The sequence below is a fragment of the Pinus tabuliformis genome, chromosome 2_1 (assembly GCF_031772625.1).
Source record: "Pinus tabuliformis cultivar Carrire ecotype Pingquan chromosome 2_1, CPIR1, whole genome shotgun sequence".
NCBI classification, from domain to species: Eukaryota; Viridiplantae; Streptophyta; class Pinopsida; order Pinales; family Pinaceae; genus Pinus; species Pinus tabuliformis.
The window spans coordinates 822,152,500-822,169,494 of NC_142299.1; the positions used below are offsets into that span (position 1 = coordinate 822,152,500).

General features: G+C 40.9%; 1 protein-coding gene across 4 annotated transcripts in view; it reads right to left on the bottom strand.

Moving 5' to 3' along the window:
- The window catches only part of LOC149203174 (SCA7 domain-containing protein SELMODRAFT_431321-like), a 325,301-nt gene that overhangs the window by 271,722 nt on the left and 36,584 nt on the right, over positions 1-16,995 (bottom strand). For 3 of the 4 annotated variants that reach the window (XM_089403357.1, XM_089403356.1, XM_089403355.1), the window contains exon 2: positions 116-204. The exons of the other annotated variant lie outside the window; for it this stretch is intronic. In XM_089403357.1, coding sequence (XP_089259483.1) covers positions 116-204 — 89 coding nt within the window. The remainder of the gene's footprint in view (positions 1-115; positions 205-16,995) is intronic. 4 annotated transcript variants of the gene reach the window in all.

A 16,995-nucleotide genomic window follows, 5' to 3' on the forward strand; every position in this document is an offset into this window, starting at 1 on the left:
TCCACTGAAACCTATTTAGCAACGGTTTCCAGATCTATTAAAACTGTAAGCAAAAAAATAGCAAGAGAAATAGCTGGATGACCTACTCTTCATGAGCTTAAATCTTCAGTATTACCTGATGGCTCCATTGCACTGCCACTGGACAGAAGCCTCTCCATGGCAGCAAATCTTCCTCTCCCTAATGTATGCCCCATTGAAGGCAACCTACAGTTCATCGACCATTGTAAGCTAATGATTATTCAAATTTCAAATTTGTCGCAAGTAGTGGTATAGTCATCAGAGCATACCATAACGAGTCCATACAATTTATATTGTCAATCATAAATGACCAAAAAGGTCAAAAGACAACTGAGATACAGAGAAGTAATTAAAATACCTCAGAAAAGTGATTGATACAATTTACATTAGTCAGATCTCAATTAAATGTTAAATGCAGTAAATGGAAACAAATGATATTAGCATCCAAAGGTAACAAAAATGGGGAATAGGTCCCCAGAGTGCAGCTCAGTTGGTGATCGTCGTGAAATGAAGTATTGTGTAAACCAAGAGATCCAAATTCAAATCCCCCAGAAGTACCCCGGTCTACAGAGAGGAGGACAGGTCATAGGCCCCAGAGGTATAGTGTTAGTGATCATAATCGACCCCGTGTCACACAAGTATGAGCCCAACCCAGTTGCCGATTCCTCTGGATACAAAAAACAAAAAACAAAACAAAAAATGGGGAATAGACAAGTAACAAGCAGCATAAGGGACTACCAAGTTTACAAAAAGGTAGAGAACCCTAACAAAGTACTATAACATCAGTTTTTATCCGAACATGCTATACAGCTAAAGATACCCTCTAAGACAAGGATGGGGATAGAATTTTTATAACATGCAAAACAAAAGGAATCAAAATTACTAAGTAACAAAGGGAAAAGTGAAAAGGAACAAACTTAAAAAAGAGACGATTTCAGCGAATGGATGTCTTGGAGTGTTTCTGGCTTGATACTAAGTCTGACACTCTGACATGCATGCAATTATGTCCGGCAGGAAGGAATCTCCAGTTCTCCCACTCATCCATATAGGGAGCCTCTCATCAATAGGATTCATTGATTATTTTCCAAAGGATGATAGCAAAAGAATGAATACACAAACAAACAAATGAAAAAGGGGGAACTCATGTGTCTGCTAAGAAATGGGAAGAAGTCATGTCATTGGAACTTCCTCCCCAGCAACATCAACTGATTGCCCTGAAATTCACAGATCATGCTTTCGTTGGAACATTTATGGGGTTTTGCCCTTGTAAGGAATCTAGAGTCTAAGATATCAAAGATTTAGATAATCCTATTCTGGAAGGTACAATTGGCCTTCTATCTATTACCACACAATATGTCACTGAAAAATGTAAAGTACAAACCCCTAGGTGAAGACTTGTGTTACTAAGAGGTTGGCCACTGTCACCTCACCAACACTCTTCTGCACTTTAGACAAAGGATGGACCTAAGTCAAGGGGGCTTCCCTATGGATTTCCAGACTCAATTCATGTATGTTGAAAATAGCAATGAGAGAAGGTCCTTTGACTTGTGCCTTAGTCAAAGAGACCACAAGCAGTCCTTCCTTAGCACGCACAAGTTCCTACAATTTTGGACAAATTCCTATAAGTTTGGACAAATTCCTATAACTTAGGACGAGTTCCTATAATTTAGGACGAGTTCCTAAAAGTTAGGGTGAGTTCCTAAAAGTTAGGGTGAGTTCATGTAGCAGTTTAATTCATTCAAATAGTTGGAGCCTCAGATGTTTGCCTACTAGTGCGAGTTATCTTTGGAAAAAGACAAGTGAGTGAGTCTCAAGTTCTAAATTGAGGATGGACGAGTTGCATGAGTCAGTTAGACTCAGTTAACTCATCAATCACTAGTTTGAGTTCCAAAAATATAACTTGTTAGACTTAGCCTATTTGAAAAGCTTATAAGGAGGACCAAGGCACAGAATTATTCATTGTCTTGTGAGCATGAGTTGGTGAGACAAGGCAGTAGAGAACACAGATTTGTGTTTGTGTGTGTGAGCTTGTGAGAGGATCAGCGTACCAAGAGAGGCTTGTGCACAGATTTATAGGAGAATTTCCTTGGGATTTGTACAAGGAAATAGGGAAGCAGGGATCAGAGTCTTGCAGGTGTTTCAGCTTAGTACAAGCAGAGAAAACCAGATTGGTTTCTATTGAAACAAGATTGTTTTTGTAAGAGATCTATTGCTCATTCTTCTATCAATAAAATTCTCAATCAAGCAAAGGGTTTTCCCAGTTGGGTTCCCTAGAAAAATTGTGTTTTTGATATTGTGGCTGTGTTATTTCTGTTCCTATTCCGCTGCAAATTGAGTAGAGAAAATTATGTGTCTTGGGTTATAAGTTAGTTTTAGATTTGTTCATTCAAGAAAATCAGAATTTTCGTGGATTTTCTACATGGTATTAGATCAGGGAACAGAATAAAGACCAGCATAAGTTGGTTCATATATTACAAGAAGCAACGCAATCATAGGAGAAGAACTTTTGAACCAGCCGCAGCCTCTCAGAGCCTTATCAAAGGACGGAGCCGAGTTTCTATTGTGCCTTTCTGTGATTTGGTACAGGCCGAGTTGAAGGGCAGTTTGTGGCTGAGCTTGAGGGCAGTTCTGTGTTTTTTGTGTGTGTAATTCTCTGTGTATCAGGCCAAGATTTTCTGTGCTTAGAAGGAGAGCTGAGCCCTTGTAGTCTCAGTATTGGAGGGTTGGAAGGCCTAACAGGTGGCTGGAACATTCCTTTAGGACAGCGTATGAAGGAGGCTTGTAAAGGGAGGGTTACACAGGTTTTTGTGGAGGTTTAGAGGCCGAGTTGTGGAGGACTGGTGCACTGTGTTCAGGTGCACTAATCAGAGGCCAAGGAATCTCAAAGGAACACCTAGAACCGTGACCTAAGAAGAGCAGAAGAAGTCTGCTAGTTGAGGTATGTTTTGTGTTCTTCAGTGATTGATGCATTGCTAGGTTGTGTAGGGTTGTTCTACAGTTTGTTTGAGCAGCAGTTGGTTGACAGCTTAAGAGCAAATTGGAGGGTTGCTAGAAGGTGTTTTTTCAGCACTAAGTTCAGTCCTTGCGAAGGACTACGAGACTGATAGGAGAGGCAGAATTATTTGAGCCCTAACTACAGCTTCTTGTGAAGAATTACAGGGTTGTTAGTGGGAGAGTGTTGGAGAGTTCTGTAATTAGGCAGAATGGCCTGCCAAGGGTTGAGAATAGATCACTGTTTAGAGGGAGCATCGAACTTCGTTCCATGGAAAGGGAGGATCATGATAGTTTTGGAGAATAATAGGATGGGAGAATTTGCGAAGCAGGTCATACCACCACCACAAGATCCCCAACAGTTGACCCAGCATACTAAGAATGATATCAAGCCAAGGAGGATTATTCTAGAAGGGGTCAAACATCATATAGTTCCTCATATCCGTGAGAAGAAGACAGCTTATGGGATGTTCAAAACTATTTTAGAACTATATTAGAGTACCAGTGACACCAAGAAGCTTGCTATTAAGGAGAAGTTGAGGAGTATCCAGATGAGCAAAGATGAGCCCATTGTCACATATTTGTCAAAGTTCACTCAGGTACGAGATGAGTTGGGTGGTGTGGGCGTGATTGTATCTGATCATGACCTTGCGAGTTTGGTCTTACTAGGACTTTACAAGTCTTGGTATGGTTTCTAGGATGCTATCAGTGGTAAAGAGAATTTTCCCAATTGGGAAAGGTTTTGGACTGACTACTTTCAGGAAGAGATCTGGAAAGCTACTAGAGATGGTAGATCAGTTATGACAATGGACGAGGAGAATCTTGCCCTAGCAGGCAAGGGTAAGGGCAGGAAGGGCCAAGGAGAGGTCGAGTCAAGTCAGAAGGGCAAGAAGAAGGATCTGAGCAAGATCAAGTGCTTCCATTGCCATGAGTTTGGACACTATGCCACTAAGTGTCCTAAGCAGAAGAAGGAGTCTAGTAAGGATCATGTAGTTGCATCAGCAGAGGTAGATGCATTTTCTACCCAGTTCGAGAAAGATTTCTCATTGATTGCTTGCATGGCAAGCTCAGCAGATAGTAGTATATGGTATATTGATTTAGGAGCATCCTTCCACATGATCGAGAACAAGAAGAGTTTCAACCGCCTAAAGGAGAAGGACATGAAATTTCAGATTGAGCTACGAGATGATGATCAATATGTAGTTAGAGGAATTGGTACTGTCATTTTTAGAGGGAGTCAGGTAATCCTCTTCATCTCAGAGATGTTCTCTATGTTCGAGGATTGAGGTAGAATCTTCTTTTAGTAGCTACCCTTGGTAACAAGGGATATGATATCATCTCCAGTAGAAGTAAGGTGTACCTCCAACACTCGACTTCTAGATGTAAGAAGCATATAGGTGTGAGGGTGAAGAATCTCTACAAGTTGCAAATAGAGAAAGGTGCAACCTTGAGCAGCAAGGCAAGGAGAGCTCAAAGTAGAGAAGTGGTGGTTGAGCGAAAGTAGGATAGAGCTCTCAATATGGAGCATCAACCAGTATCACAGTTTGAGTCTAAGCTAGTTGGCAGTTGGGATGACCAGTAGGATGATGAGGAGCATAGCCTACGGTGAGTGTAGACAACAACTCAGTCAGTAACTCCCAGTATAGGGAGATTTCGATCCAAGTGGGAAAAGGATTTGTTTAAGGGAGATCGGGAGAGAGTTGGATCTTCCAGTATCACCTTAAGCCAGAAGAAGCAGCCACAAAGGTACGCAGGGTACATGGCACTTATGACTGAAGTGATGGGCTTATATTGCATGGTGAGAAAGAACAAGTCTTCAGATCAGGTTCCACAAAAAAAAGCGAGGAAGTCTTCTAGTACAGAGGGAGCAGTCGCAACAGCAGAGAATGTGGTAGTATTGGAGACAGATCTAGGTAGATTAGGTTCTTCCAAAAGAACCTTCCTCGCTAAGAGGGAGTGTTGAAAATAGTAGTGAGAGAAGGTCTTTCTTTGACTTGTGATTTAGTCAAAGAGGCCACAACCAGTCCTTCCTTAGCATGCTCAAGTTCCTATTAGTTAGGACGAATTCCTATAATTTAGGATGAGTTCCTAAAAGTTAAGGCGAGTTCATGAAGCAGTTTAACTCATGCAAATAGTTGGAGGCTCAATTGTTTGTCTCCTAGTGTGAGTCAGCTTTGGAAAAAGAAAAGCGAGTGAGTCGCAAGTTCTAAATTGAGGATGAACAAGTTGCATGAGTCAACTAGACTCAGTGAACTCATCAATCACTAGTTTGAGTTCCAAAAATATAACTTGCCAGATTTAGCCTATTCAAAAAGCTTATTCATTGTCTTATGAGCAAGAGTTAGTGAGACAAGGCAATAGACAACACAAATTTGTGTTTGTGTGTGTGAGCTTGTGAGAGGATGAGCCCTTGGGAAAGTGTATTTAGGAGGAGGCCAGAATGCTCTCTAGAGGTAGAATTTCACATCATGAAGATGGGGAACCTACTGCATTTTCGGCCTGTGACAAGAGAAAGAAAGGTAATAAAGGCAATCATCATTTTTCAAAGAAATCTGCTTTCAAATCAAATGATTCCTTTAAAGGGAATCTAAACATGTCAAAACTTAGATGCTTTGACTGTCAAAAGCATGGTCACTTTGCTCATGACTGTAGAGAAAGAAGAACCCCTAGATTCAAAAACAAATTTGATTATAGAAAGAGACACTTATGAAAATCAAAGAAAAGACTCTCTTAAAAATACAAGAAATCAATGGTATAGAAATAATGCAGTGGAAACTGAATCAGAATATTTTCGTGTTTTTTCTCTTTCCATTTCTTCTTTTGCAGATTCATTTGATAGCAGGTTAGTTGTTAATGGTGCTTCCAAACATTTTCGTTGTTACAAAGAAGCACTCTCTAATCTAGTTGAAAGGGAGACTAATTTAAATGTTGTCCTTGGAAATAATTCTACTCACCAAGTTAAAGGTTATGGTTCAATAAGATGATAGAAAATTTATTTTCTGCAATAAGTTTTGTTTGTACCTAGTTTGAAAAAGAATCTTGTATCCATATCTGCTCTAGAAGATAAAGGAATGAAAGTTGCTTTTATTAATGGAAAAGTTATAATCTGGCCTTTGGACTCAAGTATGAGAGAAGCCTTCACTCTTGGATCAAAATGTGAAAGGCTTTACAAAGTCAATGGTAAACCCACTCATGCACTGGTCCATGATACTGATCTTAAGTGTGAGCAATGCAACAGAAGATTCGCTCACCTACACTACAAAGCCTTACCTCATGTAAGGAAGATGGTTACTGGAATGTCTGAAATGAGAATGGATCATGAAAGAGTTTTCTTAGGATGTGCAAGTGGAAAGCATGTAAAGGGACCATTCCCTTCAAGCAGAACAAAAACTAGTCAGGTATTTCAGCTCATACATTTTGATTTATGTGGACCTATGCCTATTACTTCTCTTGGTGGCTACTTGTATTTCATGATTTTTGTTGATGATTATTTTTGCAAGTCTTGGATATTCTTTTTGAAAAACAAAGGGGAAGCATTTGACATGTTCAAAGATTTCAAGGCTCTGATTGAAAGTCAAATAGGAAAATTGATCAAAACTTTCATATCTGATAATGGGGAAGAGTTCACCTCCAATGACTTTAATGATTCTTAAAAAGGCATCAGAATACAGAAAGAAACCATTGTATCATGCAATCCACAACAAAATGGTGTGGCTAAGAGGAAGAACAGAACCATTATGGAAGTGGTCAGAGCCATGTTGCATGATCAAAAGCTACTAAAGTTTCTGTGGGGAGAAGTTGTAAAAATTGGTGTTTATGCGCAAAACATAACTCCTTATCATGCCTTAGATAATAAGACTTTTGAAGAAGTCTTCACTGGTGAAAGGCCTGAGGTGTGTCATTTGAGAATCTTTTGTTGTTTTCTGTACATCCATGCGCTGAAAGAGAAAAGGAACAAACTGGAAGCTTCAAATAAGAAAGGTACATTTGTTGGTTATTGTGATAATTCAAAAGCTTATAGAATTTATGTACCTGGTCAAAGGACTATAGAGTTTAGCGAAGACGCAACATTCGATGCAGATGCAGCTTTTGGAAAAGAAAGAGACTCTCCTCCTCTTGCCATTGCTGAAAGACAAGTTGTTAATTAAAAAAGACATGCATCTGAAGTCTGAACTGGAACCTAAGAATGAGCTTGTTGATAATCCCATGGGTTCCATGGATCCTCTAGATTCTCTACCACATTATCCTCCTACCAGAAAGAGACCATTATGGTTGTGAGATACCTTGCAAAATGTTGAGCAACATGCTACCCCAAGAGAAACGTTCAGAGAAAGTAAGAAGCCAAGTCGATTTCAAGGGTATGTTGATGCCATGAGCAACATCATTCAGGAAAAACCATGCACCTTTGAAGAAGCTGCAAAATAACAAGTTTGGAAAGATGCCATGACTGAAGAATACGAGTCCATCGTCCAGAATAATGTCAGGGAAGTGGTTCCCAGACCTCAAGGTAAATGTAGTGTCACATCCAAATGGTTGTTTAAGAGTAAACATGGTGCAGATGGTAGTATTCAAAAATATAAGGTTAGATTTGTAGCTAGAGGTTTCTCTCAGAAATAGAAAATAGATTATGATGAGATTTTTCCACCTGTAGCTCAATATAGTACTATTCGATCTGTTATTGCCTTAGTTGGTAGCCACGGATGGACTATTCACCAAATGGATGTGAAAATTGCTTTCTTGCATGGCTTCCTCAAGGAAGAGGTATTTGTGGAACAGCCACGAGGCTTCGAAGAACATGACAGGGAAACTCATGTATGCAACCTGAAGAAAGCCTTATATGGGTTGAAGCAAGCTCCAAGAGCTTGTTATGCTCGCATTGATAGCTACATGATGAAACTTGGATTCACCAAAAGCACCGCAGACCCAAACCTCTACTTCAACACTGTCCAAGGTATACCTTTGATTATGGTATTGTAAATTTGTATGTTGATGATTTATTCTTGAAAGAAGGAGAACCTCTTGTCCTCCATTGTAAGAGGGAGTTAGCTTCTAATTTTGAAATGAAAGACCTGTTAAAATTTGGGTACCGGAGGACAAGTGGTTCCCTAAGGCTTTGATCTTTGGCCTAGGGAAAAGTGTCCAAACTTATTTGTACTTTTCTCCTAAAGTGACTTTATAAGTGGTAAAGTCAATTTAATTTAAAAGTGACTTTATAAGTGGTAAAGTTACATTCTAATTTAAAAGTGACTTTATATGTGGTAAAGTTACATTCTAATTTAAAAGTGACTTTATAAGTGGTAAAGTTACATTCTAATTTAAAGGTGACTTTATTAAACTCAATGAAAAATTAGAAAGTGAAAAAGTGACTATGGAAATAAAAGGCTAAGTGGGTCTTTATTTAAGTGGGTGAGTTCAAAAATAGAATTAAATACACATTTATTCTCATCCCTAGATATAAATGAATCTCAGCCATTAGATCTTAGGGTAACCCAAAAGGTCATTTAGAGAATAAAAAGAAAAGAGGAGGAAAAGATCATTCATTCTTTTATGAGCATTTAAGAGAAAGAAAAGAGAGAGCAAGGAGAAAATTTCTAAGCAGTGAGGAAGTGAAGAAGAACAGCAAGAAGACATTTCAGCAAATCTTGGCAGCATCATTTATTGGCACGCATCCCAAGGAAAAATCATACAACAAGAGAAAGGCACAGAAATTGAGGAAGAGGGACAACAAGTTTTGGGCATGTTTTTTCGAGGCTGGTCGTACAACATTTAATGTTGTTTTATTGCTGTAAAAATTTACGTTTTGGTTGTTTGTTGATTGGCACGATTTTCGAGGTGGAGTTCAAGCACGGAAATCGAGATAAGTTGTAATTTGTGGTTGCTGGAATTTTTACTGTGTATTTCAGTCTTTGTAAAAGCATTTTCAGAAGTAAAGAAGAGCTCTCAAACTGCTTTTCCCCAAGAGTTGTAGGGGGTTTTTCAGGGTCACATTGACCAAAAATCACTGTGTTATTTTCTCTGTGTGGCTGTCATAATTTTGTTATGTTTTATTTCTGCAATTTCAGTAGTTGTGAAATCTCTAAATTTGTGTTTTCAGAAAAATTATTGTCATTTCCAGATTTAAGAATTTTTATCATGCTTGGATTTAAAACTAAATGCATGGAGTGATAAGGAAAATTAATAACCGAAGTGGGGGTTCAAATTTCTTCATGGTATCAAGGCTTGGTTGGCTTAAAAGTGCAATTTGAGACAGCAAAGTGAAAATTACAGCAAGCTGATTTTTACACAGAAAACAGAAACCTTTACCACAGATTTGAAAATTTCAGTTTGGTAGGACAGTGAAACATGTCTTTGGGTTTGAGAGTTGAAGACAAATTGGATGGGCAGAACAACCACAGTGCATGGAAGGAGAGAATCCAGAACATCTTGGAGGAAGCAGAAGTATGGGGCATTATGGTAAATACCACACAGAACCCAGTAGCAATATCTGTTGACCCTGTACAGTTGGCAGAGTTTTAACAAAAAAAATGCTAAAACAAAAAGATTGATTCTGGAAGGAACCAAAGATCATGTCATTCCTCATGTGAGAGGAAAGACTTATGCACATGAGATGTGGACAGCCTTGACCAATCTTTACCAGAGCTCAAATGAAAACAAAAAAATGGTCCTAAAGGAGAAACTAAAGGCCATTAAAATGGCTAAGACTGACAATGCTACAGCATACCTCACAAAGATCACTTCAGTGAGAGATGAGTTGGAAGCCGTAGATGAGATCATTGCACCCACTGAGATGGTGAGAATCTCTTTGAATGGTCTTCCCAAGACTTGGGAGAATTTTGTGGATGGCATTGTTGCACGGGAAAACCTTCCCGATTGGGACAGGTTGTGGGATGATTGCATTCAGAATGAGATCAGAAAGAACCATCTTGGGGCAGCCAAACAAGTGGAGGAGGATGACAATGTGGCATTGTTAGCAAGAAGCAAGAAGCGTAGAGCAATGAAGCAAGCTTCCAACAGTGGAGGCAAAGGCAAAGGTAAAGGCAAGCAACAGAACAAGGAGAAGGACTATTCCAAAGTCAAATGTTGAAATTGCCAAAAGTTGGGACACTATGTTGTTGTGTGTCCGGAGAAGAAGAACAAGAAAGGGAAAGACAAACCCATGACAGCTTCTGCAGAGATAGAAAGCTTCTCAAAGAGATTTGATCGGGAGTTTGGGTTCATAGCTTGTGAGGCCACTAGTGCAGGATCATCTGCCATACAGGTTCAGAGGGAGTGTGCATTCCCTGCTACTAGCAGAGCATCTTCTAGCATTTGGTATGTTGACAGTGACGCTTCCCGCCACATGACAGGAGTCAGAGAGTACTTCTCAGAGCTTTCAGAGGGTGATACTGATATGGAGGTAGTACTTGGTGATGACAGCATTGTTAGAGCAGTCGGTGTGGGGACATTGACATTTGATAGGTGACCCAAACCTCCCTTGAAAGTGTCATATGTTCTATATGTGCCTGGAATGAAGAAGAACCTAATATTTGTCTCAGCACTTGAGGGTAGAGGGTATGATGTGTTGTTCAGGAGAGGGCAGGTGCTTATTTATTCTAGGGGAACTCCAGCTTCTTCAGCTAGAGAGATTGGTGTGCGCCATGCCAAGGTGTACAAGTTCTCATTCCAACCCCTGATGGCATTGAGTAACAACACCCAAGACAGGACCGACAGCAAATCTAGCAGTTCAGAGTTGTGTGAGGTTTGGCACCGCAGGATGGGGCACATGTATCATGGGGCCTTGAGTACATTGCAAGAGATCACCACTGGTGTGCCAGATCTTGATGTATGCAAAGGATGTGCTTTGGGGAAGTTTCCAGATCCCCTTTTCCCAGCAGTGACAGCAGAGCGATCAAGATCCTTGACTTGATACATACCGATGTGAGTGGTCGGATGTCTCATGTATCATTGAGTGGCTATGAGTACTATGTTTTATTCATTGATGACCACTCCACGAAGACCTGGATTTATTTCTTGAAGACCAAGAGTGAGGTCTTCAAGCGGTTTCAAGAGTTCAAAGCTCTTGTGGAGACCCACACAGATAGGAAGATCAAGGTCCTCAAGTCGGACAGTGGAGGGGAGTATACCCTTGGTGAGTTTGTTGATTTTTGTGCTGAGGCGGGCATTAGAAGGGAGTTCACAGTTCCTTACTACCCCCAGCAGAATGGGGTTGTGGAGAGGAAGAACAGATCCATTGTAGGGGCTTCCAAAGCCATGCTTCATGATCAGGGGTTACCTTATTTTTTGTGGGTAGAGGCCTTCAACACTGCTATGTACTTGCAGAACAAGAGTCCACATCATGCCTTGGGGAATGTGACTCCAGAGGAGGCTTTTTCTGAGAAGAAGCCTGATGTTGGGAACTTTCGTATCTTTGGGAGCCTTACATATTCCTATGTCTTCAAGGAGAACAGGACCAAGCTAGAGCCCACCGCAAACAAGGGCATCTTTGTGGGTTATCGCGAGACCTCGAAAGCTTATCAAATTTATATTCCTGCACAGAGGAAAGTGGTTGTCAGGCGCGATGTGAAGTTCGAGGAGAGAGCTTTCAGGAGTTCATGGGAGTTAGAGTATCCAGAGTCACCAGACCCTCAGGAGCAGCTGAGTCAATCACAGGGATCCAGTGGTTAGGGATCAGGAGACACATCGATTACAGTGTCAGGTCCATCAGTGAGCAGTGGCTCTCAGAGTCAGGTGGGTGGTTCTTCGGGTAGCATGCAGGGCATTTCGCAGAGCAATTCACAGGGTAGTCCACTAATGGACAATTCGCACGGTACTTCAGCATCTACAGGCACAGGTTCATGCATGAGGTCAGTTGACAGGCCTTCAGGAGTTCAGGCTTCTGATGATAATGAGGATTCTTTCACTCGGGTGGGAGAAGTATGCTCAAGGAAGAAGAAGCCCAAGTGGCTTCAAGATACCTTACGTGAGGCCACATTAGTTGTTGGGCCAAAGGACAGGATAGAGAGAGTAAACCACCTAAGCCGTTCTGTAGTTACATGGCATTGGTAACAAGCATTGTCGACTCTGAGCCTTCTAGTTATGAGGAGGAAACCAGCCAACAAGTTTGGAGAGAGACCATGATGGAGGAGTATTCTTCTATTATGAAGAACGATGTTTGGGAGGTAGTGCCAAGGCCTGAAGGTAAATCAATTGTTACTTCCAGATGGCTCTACAAGATAAAGCATGTTGTAGATGGCAACATCGAGAAGTTCAAAGCTCGATTTGTGGCGAGAGGGTTCTCACAGGTAGAGGGAGTTGACTATGAGGAGACCTTCACTCCCGTAGCTTGGTATACATCTATTCGCTCCATTATATCGATTACAACAAAGATGGGTTGGAAGATCCACTAGATGGATGTGAAGATCGCATTTCTCAATGGCTTCATTCAGGAGGAGGTTTATATTGAGCAACCACAGGGATTTGAGGTGCATGGGAAGGAGTCCCATGTATGCAGATTGAAAAAGGCACTCTATGGCCTAAAGCAAGCTCCTAGAGCTTGGTACTCTAGGATTGATACATACTTGTAGCAGTTGGGTTTCACAAAGAGTGAGGCTGATCCGAACCTATACTTCATTGTGGTGGGTGAGGAGCCTCTCATTCTGGTGTTGTATGTTCATGACTTGATCATCACTGGTGCAGAGAGACTCATTGAGGGCTGCAAGAGAGATCTTGCTTCAGAGTATGAGATGAAGGATATCGGCTTGATGCATTATTTTCTGGGATTGGAGGTGTGGCAGGAGGAGGGGCACTTCTTCATGAGACAAGGGAAGTACATTGTGGATATTCTTAAAAAATTTCACATGGAGGACTGCAAACCCATGTCTACACCTATGTATCACTAACTGGAAGAAGCTTCACGCTTCTGATTCCGAGTTTGTGGATCTTACTCTATAAAGACAGTTGATTGGTTGTTTGATATATTTGGTCAACGCTCGACCAAATATATGTTTTGTAGTTAACACTGTGAGTTAGTTCATGTGTGAGCCCAGGAGAGTGCACTGGGTGGCTGCAAAACACATTCTTCGTTACTTGCAGGGGACTGTGGATTTTGGTCTGGATTATAGACAGGGTGATGGAGTGAGACTGGCAAGGTACACGAATTCATATTGGGCAGGTTGTGCTTCAGATAGTAAGAGTACTTCCGAGTGTTGTTTTGGGTTGGGTTCGGCAATTGTGTCGTGGATCAGACAAAAACAACAGTGAGTTGCATTGAGTTCAACTGAGTCAGAGCATATGGCTGCTAGTTTGGCTAGTTGTGAGGCCATATGGCTTCGCAAGATGTTGTTTGGTCTATTTGGTCAGGCATTGAGACCTTCAGTGATTTATTGTGATAATCAGAGTTGCATAAAACTCACGGAGAACCCAGTTTTTCATTACAAGTCAAAGCATATTGAGATCAAGTATCACTTCATTAGAGACTATGTCCAAAAGGGAGCTGTCAAGCTTGAGTACATTTCCACAAATGAGCAGGTAGCAGACATTTTCACCAAAGCCTTACCACGGGACAAGCATGTCTACTTCATAAACAAGATGGGAGTGCTAAGTAACACTTTCCTCGGTAAGAGGGAGTGGCAAAATTTGGATACCAGAGGACAAGTGGTTCCCTAAAGCTTTGATCTTTGGCCTAGGGAAAAGTGTCCAAATTTATTTGTACTTTTCTCCTAAAGTGACTTTATAAGTAGTAAAGTTACATTCTAATTTAAAAGTGACTTTATAAGTGGTAAAGTTACATTCTAATTTAAAGGTGACTTTATTAAACTCAATGAAGAATTAGAAAGTGAAAAGTGACTATGGAAATAAAAGGCTAAGTGGGTCTTTATTTAAGTGGGTGAGTTAAAAAATAGAAAGTGAGAATTAAATGCACATTTATTCTCATCCCTAGGTCTAAATGAATCTCAACCATTAGATCTTAGGGTAACCCAAAAGGTCATTTAGAGAATAAAAGGAGAAGAGAAAAGGAAAAGATCATTCATCTTTCATGAGCATTTGAGAGAAAGAGAAGAGAGAGCAACGAGACAATTTCCGAGCAGTGAGGAAGTGAAGGAGGGCAGCAAGAAGAAATTTCAACGAATTTGGGTAGCAGCATTTATTGGCATGCATCCCAAGGAAAAACAGTACAGCAGGAGAGGCACAAAAATCGAGGCAGAGGGACAACAAGTTCTGAGCACATTTTTTCGAGGTTGGTCGTACAGCATTTAATGTTATTTTATTGTTGTAAAAATTTCTATTTTGGTTGTTTGCTGATTGGCACGAATTTCGAGGTGGAGTTCAAGCACGAAAATCGAGATAAGTTGTAATTTGTGGTCACTGGAAATTTTACTGTGTATTTCAGTTTCTCTGTAAAAGCATTTTCAGAAATAAAGAAGAGCTCTCAAACTGGTTTTCTCCAAGAGTTGTAGGGGCTTTTTCAAGGGTCACATTGACCAAAAATCACTGTGTTATTTTCTGTGTGTAGCTGTCATAATTTTGCTGTGTTTTATTTCTGCAATTTGAGCAGTTGTGAAATCTCTAAATTTGTGTTTTCAGAAAATTATTGTCATTCCTAGATTTTAGAATTTTTATCATGCTTGGATTTAAAACTAAATGCATGGAGTGATAAGGAAAACTGATAACGGGAGTGGAGGTTGAAATTTCTTCAAGACCTTGGTTTGATGCATTACTTTCTGGGTCTAGAGGTCTAACAAAGACCTGGTGAAATTTATCTTTCTCAAGGAAAATATGTTGTTAAGCTTCTTGAAAGATTTGCTATGGTTGAATGTAAGTCCATGCATACTCCTATGGAAATGAACTTTAAGAAACTATGTGGCAAAGCTGCAGGACCAAATCTGGCAAATTCCATAGAGTATAGACAGCTCACCGGTGCTTTGATGTTTTTGGTAAACACTAGGCCTAACATATGCTTTGTTGTAACACTTTTAAGTCAACATATGATGTTGGCAATCACAATTGTTGTTGGACCAAAACCCGCAAGTGTTAGCCAAGGATGTCATCGCCAGAGATAAGGATCCACGACAGGCAGTTAGTCCATGTCACGAAACACACAGGAAGCATTGTTTATCCAATGTCCAACAATCTCCCCCCCAAAGCGAGTTGGGTGTGTATCGAACTTGTGGCCTACGTTCTGATACCACTTGTTGGGAATCACGATTGTCATTAGACGAAAACCTGCATGTCTTAGCCAAGGATGTCATCGCCAGAGATAAGGATCCACGAGAGGTGGTTAGTCCATGTCACGAAACACACGGGAAGCGTTGTTGGTTTATCCAATGTCCAACATATGAATGATCCCTTTCATGCCCACTGGATTGTTGCAAAATATGTACTCAGATACTTGCATGCAACTAAGGATTGAAATACACTGTTAAAAATTTAAGACTTCATGGATATACTAATGTTGATGGGGCTAGTAACTTTGTTGATAGAAAGAGCACTTTTGGGTTTTGCTTTAGGTTGGGATCTGCCATGAACTCTTGGATGAGCAGAAAGCATAAATCTATTGCACCAAGTACAACTGAAGCTGAGTACATTGCTACTAGCATGGCTAGTTGTGAGGCAGTTTGGCTGAGAAATCATTTTGGGGAACTATCTGAGCAAGTTCCAGACACAACAGTTACATATTGTGACAATAAATGTGGTATTTGTCTTGCAGAAAATCCTATGTTTCAAGACAAGTCCATGCATATTGAGATCAAGTATCACTATATCTAGGATATGGTGCAGAGAGGAGCAGTGAGGCTCCATCACATCTCCACTGATGATCAGATCGTTGACATTCTTACCAAGCCTTTACCGAAAGAAAAGTTCTTGGTTTTTAGAGAGCAGCTTGGACTTATGCGCGGTCACAGTAGATCGAGAACAGTGAGTTGCCTTCCCCCCTGTCAGAGCTCATAGGATTAGGGAATGATGTCGAAAAGCTCCTGAGGATGAAGGACCTCTTGTGTAGTGTGTGCCACAAGAGTGGGCCTCAGTATGCATTTGACCCATAGTCTGGAATGTGGGAAGAGCCACCTATTTGGTCAATAAGTGTGGTGACACTTATTGTTGATTTGGGGTAGCATCGGATGTGCTCTAGCCACGAAATTTGGTGGAGAGGTTGGGGCACATGAGATCTCCAATACCCAGAAAGGGTTTGGGCAGATTCTAAACATATAAGGAGATATTAAAGCAATTAATATTTTTAATGGAGTCCCTAAGTCTAAACTTAGGGAAAATAAAATATTAATGTGTATTAATATGAATCTGTGTTAGAATGGTCCAAAAGACATGGATCAAGCCAAATCTAATCTTAGTCGTTGATTAGGGATTTAATCTCGATAGTTGAGATGTCAAAAGGAAAAGTATAAGAGGGGACTTGAGGGTCACTTGGAGAGTACACCAGAGTGATCAGTGATTCTATTCTCTATAGCAGGGTTTGTTAAGAGAGATAGAATCAGTGATCGGGAGAGCAGCTGAGGGGCATTGAGTACAAAGAAACAGAGAAGGTAGAGATTATGCCGGAAGAGCACTGTAACAACCAAGGAGAGTGACACAGAGCCAGCAAGGGCTGACGTAGGGCCACACAGAGGCAGCTAAGTGCTACGCAGAGTACCAGAGAGGCCAGCGTGTCTAACGCAAAGGCCCAAAAAGCTGACGTAGGACCTCCTGGGGCTAACATGGGCCAAGAAAGGCTGACACAGGGCCAGCATGAGACAGAGAGGGGTTGACGCAGTCCTGATTGGGCAGACGCTGGGGTTGCAAAGCAGTTTTGTGCTGAGGAGCTGCCAGAAGGGTTTTCCATGGCTTCAACCAGGAGATTTCTCTCAAACTGTGAGGTATAGCTGCTAACGAAATTCTCTATTGGGTAGGCCAATTTCGGCACCCAGATTGTACTCTGATATTGATTAATAAGAAAACCCTCAAATAGTTGCACCGGTTTTCCTGCATTGGGTTTTTCCGGGGACATTGGTCCAA